Source organism: Archocentrus centrarchus, chromosome 1 (genome assembly GCF_007364275.1).
Source record: "Archocentrus centrarchus isolate MPI-CPG fArcCen1 chromosome 1, fArcCen1, whole genome shotgun sequence".
NCBI classification, from domain to species: domain Eukaryota; kingdom Metazoa; phylum Chordata; class Actinopteri; order Cichliformes; family Cichlidae; genus Archocentrus; species Archocentrus centrarchus.
This window is the reverse complement of record NC_044346.1, coordinates 24451407-24461172: the sequence shown is the minus strand read 5'-3', so window position 1 is coordinate 24461172 and position 9766 is coordinate 24451407. Positions and strand designations below refer to the sequence as shown.

Here is a 9766-nt window from a genome sequence, read left to right as displayed (position 1 = left end):
TCAAGTCAGCCGCAGTATAGGTTTGGCAAAGCATCACAAGGGAGGAAACCTGTTATTTGGTCATGTTTATGAATTCCAAACTTCAAGCAGTCACTGCCTGTGAAGGATCCTCAACAAAGAAATCGAAAATATTTGTTATGTTAATTTGTCTAAATACATTTGAGCTCCTGGAAATAGGGGATGGTGTATAGATGGCTGTAATTCCCCAACAGCTGAGGCAATATTTTTGTTCAGTTGCTTGAATTAGAGCTTAAAGTCTGCACTTGAACTGCATTTTGATTGATTCATTTCAAATCTGTTGTGTTCAGAGCCAAAAGTATGAAAATTGTTTCAATTTTCAAACATTTCCGGCCCTAACCATATCTGTGCATGTCTGCAAACAACAGTAAAGTACAAGGGTATCATTATCTTTCCCTGTCATCACCATTCCTTCTATCATATTTGCCCCCAACAATCCTAAAACAAACAATCAGGTTCACAAGAGCCTTCAGATTGCAGTTTGATTTTCAAATTTTAAAAAACAGAGCAACTTAAAACACAATCTTTTAAGAGGGCCTAGCTATAGATTTCATTTTATCATAACCTTAAAGGATTACTGACATTGTGTCTGTAAACATATTTAGTCTTACTAAATGGTATTAATCAGCTCAGCAGCAGTGTCTTGTTGCATTCTTAATTCCACACCAGACAGAAATGTGCTGAGCAGTATGCAAGCAAATGCCTGTGTCTCCCTAGTCCTTGGGAATGAACCCACTGAACTCCCCGTGGTGTGTGGAAAGAACTAGGAGAATGCAAAATCCTATATCCACTCTGCCATCTAGTGGCGAAAAGCCATCATTGCTTCTAAAAAACCCTTTAAATAGCAACAGATGGTAAGATTTAAACCAGGAAAAACGAGCAAATCCATTTGTTTGTGGTTAAATGGCAGAAAAGCAGAGGTGGGCCTGCCTGATTAATAACATTTTTGACAGTCCAGATGGAAACATACAAGGTTTAAGCAGAAGTTAGAAGAAAATCTGATTTATTATGGTAATAAAAATGAAAATGATATGAACAAGTAGATTTTATTACATAATCAAACCATACTTTCTGGGTTAAATCGGCTGTCCCATAAGTATCAAATTAAAATAGTTACTTCATTTACTTGCTATGAACAGGTGCTGCTTATAAACATATCTTTCCGCTCAAATGAGCAACTTATGACAACAGGGTATTCATTTCAAACACAAAGAAACAGTTAAAACTATTATTTTAGCTCTTTTAGCACAGACAAGTATGGAAGTGAAACAGGAAAAGCATGGCCTGTTAAAGAAACAGCACTGACTAAAGCAGCGCAACTAAAAGAAAGTGGCAGTTAACTAAAACCAACATTTACAATCCCCAAAGTGCTTTGCTTTCATATAAAACAAATATAAAACCTGAATTTAAAATATAAAATAGAACCTACAGTAAAAAACAACCTGATGGCAACCTAGACTCCACCCCACAATCTTTGATCTATGGCATTAAATATGTTTTCTACTAAACCAAATGCTAATGAAACAAATATTTGATAAACAGGTGAATTTATATAATTGACCACTACTCTAACATATAAGCCTATGTCCGGTTTACTAGTCAGCATCTGCAAATTGGTCTGGCACAGTGGGAGTGTTGTAACAGGACCATGTCAGGGGGCACGGGTGGTGCACGGCCGGGTTGTAACCGGCTGTCACCGGCAGGTCTGCGGTGTCCCTTTGCCTAAGTGTCATGTCCCGCAAAGCAAAATGGAGCACGTCTTCCGGACCTGGAGGAGGCACACAGTACCAGCAAAGCAGCTGTCATGTTCTGAATCCGAACAATAGCATCAATATCTGTAGTGGTGATATATTCAGTAATCATCCTTACAGCAAAATAAGCTCATAAACTTGAAACATTTGCATGCATACAATAATTGGTTAAGAAATTCAGCACAGCACTATGGGGAGGGCAGCTGTCACGAGGAGGTTTTTTTTCCCTTTACCGTAAGGTTGAACCCCAAAACACAGCTTTTCCCAGCCAGAGAGTGTGACCTCTTGGATCTCGTTCTCCCAGTCTTCCTCCTCTCGTGGTGGCACGAACGCACGATTTGCTGGATAGGCGACTCGTTCGGCACTGCAAAAGGGCTCAGGTTAATTAAAGTGGTCCAAGAAGGTAAGTTAGTTACACATTTGAGATACATTTCTGGCTTTTGGTGGTTTGTTTTAAACAACTGCTCAAAACCCATAGCGTAGGTTAGCTTTTGCTTCATCTTTCTCCCCTTATTATTCACCTCTCCCGAGGAGGTGATGTTTTTGGTAGCATCTGCGTGTGTGCGTATCATTCTGCCTGTACACACAACAGCTTGAAAAGTTTTTCATTAATGATAACACTTTGTAGGGGCGTAGAATGGGGACTGTGAAGCACTTTGTAGCCTTGTGTTTTTAAAAGTGCTATTCAAATAAAGCTATAATAATAATTATTATTATAAATGCCTACAGAAGATATTCAAAATTGTCTTAATATAATTGTTTAGCATTTTCAATTACATATGCAAAAAGGAGCAAATCTAACTCATCTCTATCAACTGAGCTCCAAGCCTCAGGGCTTCTGCAGTAGTCAATCTTGCTACTCTAGATCTGTTAGCCACGCTTCACTGCAAAACATCAAATGTGTGTTGATTTGAAGTGGAAAAGTACAATGAAATGAAAGCCTGGGTCATAATTGATGACGCATCTTTCAATTACCCTTTGCTGCCCCCCCCACAGACACACACACACACACACACACACACACAACACCACATATAAGTATAGGTGCCGGACTCGAGCACTTTAAGACTAAGATATATGGTGCACCTATTCTTGGGTCTGAATCTCCTCCTCCTCCTCTGCTTCTTCCCTGATGCGGACAGGCTGGGATCTGGTACCACTTGCTGAATATTACTGGGCTGAGCACTAGCTTTGGCTGATTTACCACTTGGAACATCTTCTCCGCTGACCCCATCGGCTGCTGAGGCATCATTGAGAACTGAATTTTTGCTTCCTTGTTTCTTCAGCGTCCCCGAGGGTGCTGCTTTTTTACTCTTGCCTCTGTAGCCATGGTTAATATAACCGTTAATCCTGTATGCAGGCTTAGGACCATAAAGTGTGCCAGCTGGGATCCTCCCACTGGTTCTGTTGGCAGAAGCTGAGCAGCCATTGTAAACAACTGCTCCATTAACCAAACCTGTGTTTTTGACCAGATCATTGGTTTTACAGCTGTTGTGATGTGTTTCCCTTCTTTTAGCCTCAAATCTCATACCAGCCTGAGGCACTGCGAACAGAGACGGGGAGGAAGCAAAACATGAATTAAAAAAAAAGAAAATTCACATAAATTTTGACATCAGTTATTGTCAATTCCTGCGAAGATGTTTTACTTAAAACAGACAATACATCCACGATCCACAGAAGATGATTTCTAAAGAATCTTGTGAACCCCCTCACCTAAGCCCCTTTGTACTTCATACATCTTGGGTGGTTTTCTTCAGATGGACTGTAGGAGGTAAACACAATTACACCAAAGCGACAGGAATATTATACTCGGATTTCTCAGAGACTACAGTGAAGGAATGAAAACATCTTGTTAATGGCATCAACAGATCTTTGGTGTTATTAACATATCAAAGAGATTTCCATACTTTTACAGTGACTGACACAGAATATAGAACTTTCAAATGCAAATTAGTGACAAACTTCCTTCCCTTTATACTGAGGAACGTTTGTGTTTAGAAGATGTCATCCTGGCTATTTTTTTTTTTCTTCCCAAAGTTTCGACATATCTCATGTATTAAAGTCTAAATTCACAAACATTTACTTTTAGTGTGAATAGGTAGCTTTGAGCTGACAAATGTACTTATTTTTTTTCCAGGTGTATGTCATTTAGATAAAGCCGAACCTGAAGCCTGGCACTTCTGTAATAATCGTTCCCTGAACATTTTTCCAGATGTATTCATTTGGCATGCTCTCATGCATCTTCAGTCTTACCTCTTTTGAAGTTTTTCTTTAAACACTGGCTGCTTTTTCACCTATTTTCAGTGCAGTCCTTGTACCTGACCACTTTAAGGGGGGTATTTTATCTTTGTTAATCCACTTAATGAACTATGAATCATTCAAACCTAAAAAAAAAAAATGGCACGTTATTCAAAGGATGAACCAGTGTTGTGACTATAACAGGCAACTTTGCAAAGCTACTGCTGTTTGCCTCATCAGAAATGTTACCTCTGTCAAGAAGCCATTTTTAAGGAAGGGAAACAGGGAGAAAGGGCTGAGGTATGCCAAATTTTACAAGGACCATGCTGATAATCAGTGGCAGCAGGTCTTGAACACAACTCTGAAGTTTTTGGTTAAAATCATCATCAATATGAACAGAGGTCTGGACAGAGGAACAACAGTGAGTGTCTACATCTGTAAAACACAAGGTCATGGTTTGGGGCTGCGTTTCAACCAGTGGTGTTGGGGAATCTTGTCGAAATTGATGAAATTGCAAACACAGAAAAGTATCGTCAGATGTTGATCCAACATACAGGCAATCTGGAAAGTGACTGACAGCTTAATTTGTAGCATGACAATGATCCCAAACACACTGTCGAGGCAGTAAAAGCATATCTGGATAGAAAAGCACAAAACTGAACACTTCCAGTCATGGATTGGTCTCCCCAGGGCCCAAACCATAACATACTGAAGCAGTGTGGGATCATCTTGAGAGAATGGAACAAAAGGCAGCCAACATCCAAAGAAGCGCATTGAATTTCCTTAAAGAAGCCCGGAGAACTGCTCCCAAAGAACCCTTTATTTACCATGGGCCTGCCGGTGGCCCGTGAACTTCAAAAGTGCCGCTACTCGCGGACGTCCGGCAACAATGACCGCAATAACCCTATGTTGGGTGTGAAGTGCAATTTGTCAGCTTTCAGAAACCATTTCAATTTTTCCGATAGGACAAACAGTCACGCAATTATGGTAATTCAAAGTACGTTTGATCAGATGTCTTAGTGGTGATACACTCGGATTAACTCTGAATGAAAAGGTGGTCACACCAAATATCGACTTTCAGGAACAGTTAAAAAGTCTTTTTTAAACAGTTTTTCCATGTATGTTTGCACATGGTTCAATAAATCTCAGCACTTATCTCCTATTTAGTTTTAAAAGTTGCTGCTCTTTAGAATATGCCACGTAAACAGCGTAACTTTATTAATTAAGCTAAAGCATCAGCCTGCACCTTCTCAGTCAACACCCTTTCTACTTTTTCTGTCATGTATTTATTTCCATAGGCATTTTTTGGTTGTTGTCATAACAAAAGAAAAAAAAAACTTTAAGTTACGACAGAAATTAAATAATAACTCACGGTTCTAGCCAGAAAAAAAAAAAAAAAACTCAGTCCGGCGCGTGAGTGTTGGGACATTTAGCGTTTAGCTATTAGCAACCCTGCTTGCTAATTCAGTGACCATGAACAGTTGAATAATTATATATATATATATATATATATATATATATATATATATATATATATATATATATATATATATATATATTCTGTCATAATGGTTAGTACTACGGGCCATTGAAGGCACCTGAATCTGATTGGACCATGTGACTTGATCCCAATAGGGAGTGTGGATTAGTGGTGTCCGATACCACAGATTTCCTTTCTGATCCGATACTGAGTAAAATTCAAGCTGGTATTGGCAATACCGATCTGATACCGATACTTTGTGCAAAAACACCTAAAAAAAAAAAAGTGGTGTAATTCAAATCTTGGCTTCATAAAGAACACAAGATATCACTTTGATTTATTTATTTTAAACTCAGAAGTACATGGAGGTATCAGCCTCATTTATTACTCATTCACAGATCGTGTCTTGGCTATTTGTGGAGCTGAAAAAGCTCCAATCGTGACTCCTTGCATCTGAGTGCGCAGCAGCAGTACACTGTGCACTTAGGCATTATGTCCTTACGCATTACTGGCTCGACACAAAGGAGCGACAAACGACACATGGGACAAGATAGCGACGGCAGCATAGCAAATCGCGCTCTCACGTCACTTGTCTCCATGAAATTGGAGCAATTTTGACATTTTCAAAGCAGTCCGTGTCAGACAAGGAAATAAAGATGAAGAGTCAGAAGATTTTACCAGAACTGACAGAAATCTTGCTGTTAAGTCTCCTCTACAAAAGTAAAGTACAACCTTGGGTTCATCCTTTATCTATTTCCTATTATACAGGAAAGTCAAACACAGCTAAAACGATCCTTTCCTCCATGTTGAAAGTGGTTGCAAACTTCAGCGTGTAGCATACTCTCTGCCAGTGATGTCAGTAATGCGCTACTTAGTAACGCGTTACTCTAATCTACTTTTTTTCGGTAATGAGTAATCTAATGCGTTACTATTTGCAGTCCAGTAATCAGTAATCTAGTAATCTTATCCAAGTCACTGTGTGTTACAGGCATTATTTGGAGTTTGTGTCAGCTAAAGATGACAACATCAAGGTTAGTTGTGCACTCTGTGCTGGCGACAAAGTGCTGTCTAGCTTCAAAAACACTATGTCAGATGTGAAGAAACATCTGGAGTCAAAGCGCAGTCAAACTTACAGAGCGAGTCACAACAGGTGGAGCGAAGCAGAGCTGCGGCTAATGCAGGAGCCCCCCAGCACCCAAACAACAAAAGCTGGACTTCGGTACAAACCAGTAAGTGGGGGAGAGCTGAAAAAGTTGAAAAGCCCTCTACTACAGTATTTAGTAGAGGCTGGTGTTGTGCCAAAAAATGATCGTCTGCCAAATAGCAATTTTCAGTATTTGTTTTTTTTTTTCCAAGGTAAAAACTGTCTGACATTAAAAATGTCTTTTTAAACAGAAATCTGACTCAGAAGGCTGCAGAAATCACAACAAATACAACATCACAGTTCTATAAAGATATTTGAAGTGGTCAAAAAGCACTGGATTGATTATAATGTAGATACAAGCACACAGGCTCCTAAAGATTGTTGAAAAACAGGTTATTTCTTCATTTTCTATATAAATCAAGTTGACTGCACTCTATTTACCAATATAAGCAAAGACATTACACATAAAAACACACAGAAACATCTGAATCACTTTATGACAGACGATCACTTTTTGGCACAAGACCGGCCGCTGTTGAAAGTAACTAATAAAGTAACTTGTAATCTAACTTAGTTACTTCTAAAATTAAGTAATCAGTAAAGTAACTAAGTTACTTTTTAAAGGAGTAATCAGTAGTCGGACTACTTTTTCAAGGTAACTATAGATCACTGCTCTCTGCTCATTGGTCGCGTCGCCTGCCCACGTGTGGACGTCTACCGAACTCGAAATTTCACAGACACAAATTTCGCCGGTTGCTTAGCTGGAGGAGGGCAAGTGATTGTCGCCTCGTCGCACAAGTTCCATAGGAAATAAATGAGAGGGAGCGACGTCGCTCCACGCGTGTCGAGCCCATAACACACTTACCAGGTGGAAGAAAAAGTAGTTCCCATCAACCCCGTCTCATTTAGGCAAGATCTCAATAATTTAGTTACTTTTTAACGTTTTCTTGTTAAGATACCTTATCTCAAATGTCTGAAGTATTGAAAGTATTGATACTTGGATTTGAGAATCCATTTTAAAGCATAAAGGTCTGTATCGGAAGTATCGATATTTCAGTATCAATCCGCACATCATTAGTGTGGATCCCTCTAGGCTGTTAGGATGCTCTGAAAATAAGATGCATATTTACCTGCAGCTATTGTTAATAAGCATTCCTTAAGCAACAAATCAGTGTGTTATCACTGTGAGTCTACAATGACAACAAGACAAGCTCCTGGGATTTTATGTTGAACAGGAAGCCCAAAATTGTCCTTTGAGCTCCCCTTCCTCGCCACTTCTCCCTCGGTTTCACGCTGGTAGCTATTTTGCCCCGCAAAATCTAGGTTATCAGGACATGGCATGCACATTGTGAACGAAAATTCCGGTGAAATAATACTAGAGTGCAGCGATCTAGCCAGAGACCAAGAAAAATAAATCTGTCTCAATATCGGCGCGGCCTGTGCTGGCTTGCTAATTGCAGTGATAGAACAGTTCCGATAGATAGCAAATCGTGAAATTCTTAGCCTGGCGCAAGGCGACCTCAGGATGACGCAGCGCCATCCCGAACCCTCAATAACTAATCGAATCAATTCAGAATCAACTAGACAAACTGACACGTCGCTAGTCTATTCAAAACTCTGACGCTAGTTTTTCCTGTTAGCTATCATCATGCAGGGTGCTCACAGTTTGTGAACTTACTGGGGGAAGAAGGCAACATGCGACGGACAACATAAATCGAAAGCACAAAGTAAAGCGTTCACATGCAAGTCAATCCTCGAACATCATTCATAGCCTTCATTTGAATCTGACTCTTACCTGCACAGCAGCGTGGGGTACGCCAGCCGCGTGCAGCACCAACTGACCAAACGAGGCTGCGCAGGTCGCCGATAGGAGGCACTAGAGTACACAACACTGAACACCCACCAAGAGCCCACGCAAAAAACTAGAAGCACTCCGAGAGCGCAGCTCACTCTCTGGGCAGCATTTAGGTTCAGTTCAGTTTGCTATTCAGTTGTTTTCTTTGTTCTTTTAAAACGTACCGTAAGACCTTTGTAGTGCAGTGAAAACAAGTGCAAAGTGCGTGCTTTTGTTATCTGCCCTGTTGAAACCCATTTTAATAACCTTGACATAATTTTGAGTATATATATATATATATATATCACAAGTTTATATATATCACAAGTTTATTAAAAAAAAAATTAACCTATCCAGGAACATTTTACATGTATCCAAATGGTTATGTGTTTAAGCTGTTATAACCTGTTACTTTAATGTACATAACAAAATCATAATAAAATGTGATATTTAGACTCCCTATATATCATTCCTTATATGCTGTCAATACAAACAATGGCAGTAAGAAACAGTTTTAAATAGCTCTTTATATCATTATCACTTTGAAGTGCTACCAAAAACATAACCTCCTTGGCTGATGTAATAAAGATGAAAATACTTAACATATGAATAAAATCAAAGATAAATCAAAATAAATAGTGATCCTGGTCAGGATCCACTTCAAGTTCTGCATGTGAGGAATTCCACATGCTGATTGCTTGAACATAAAAAGCTTTTGGAGTTTGCAGTTTCCATTAGAACCATCATGTTCTTCTTTAGGGGTCGCCACAATAGATTATCCTCCTCTGCATGTCTTCCTTCAGTATACTTCCATGAACCTTCTCTGTGGCCTTCCTCTTTTCCTCCTGCCTCTACATATCCAGACCATCTCGGCTTCGAACTGCTCTAAATGTTTAGATTCAGACAGTTTTTCTACTCTTTGCTCTGTATTAGGTAAATGAAAGCAACGAGGTGCACAACTTCAGCTGTGAGCACAGACTCCCCACCCACTACTGTTCAGATCCTTTAGTTTGCAAGGTGCAGCCTATGCTTGATAATCCCATAGGTGTCTAAATTAATTAAACATAGATTTATGTTTGCATATATGCAAAGCAGCCTTCCCTAAATCTGGAAAAGGTTGTGAATCTTGCCTGAGTTTTAAAATTTCCAATATGACAAAGCACAATGCACACACTTAAAACATCACTTTTAAGTTAGTCAAGTAACCAGATAAGAATGGGTTACTTTCATGCCATTTCAAACACTTTTATTTATAGCAAACTACATGATGGCAGCTAAGACAGCAGCAACATACACTGTAG

General features: G+C 39.4%; 1 protein-coding gene across 3 annotated transcripts; it reads right to left on the bottom strand.

Annotated features, from left to right (window-relative positions):
• Positions 1-1095: 1095 nt before the first annotated feature.
• LOC115787282 (uncharacterized) lies at positions 1096-8472 on the bottom strand. 3 transcript variants are annotated; one of them, XM_030739914.1, is made up of 6 exons: positions 8427-8472; positions 4023-4153; positions 3483-3531; positions 2856-3312; positions 2003-2133; positions 1096-1786 (listed from the first exon to the last, which is right to left on the bottom strand). In XM_030739914.1, exons 3-6 carry the CDS (start codon positions 3505-3507, stop codon positions 1614-1616), a joined length of 786 nt encoding a protein of 261 aa, XP_030595774.1. In that variant the 5' UTR covers positions 3508-3531; positions 4023-4153; positions 8427-8472; the 3' UTR covers positions 1096-1613. The 3 variants fall into 3 exon arrangements, with proteins under 3 accessions (XP_030595774.1, XP_030595754.1, XP_030595765.1); XM_030739894.1 differs by having other exon boundaries at positions 3483-4153; XM_030739905.1 differs by lacking the exon at positions 4023-4153.
• Between the last annotated feature and the right edge of the window lie 1294 nt (positions 8473-9766).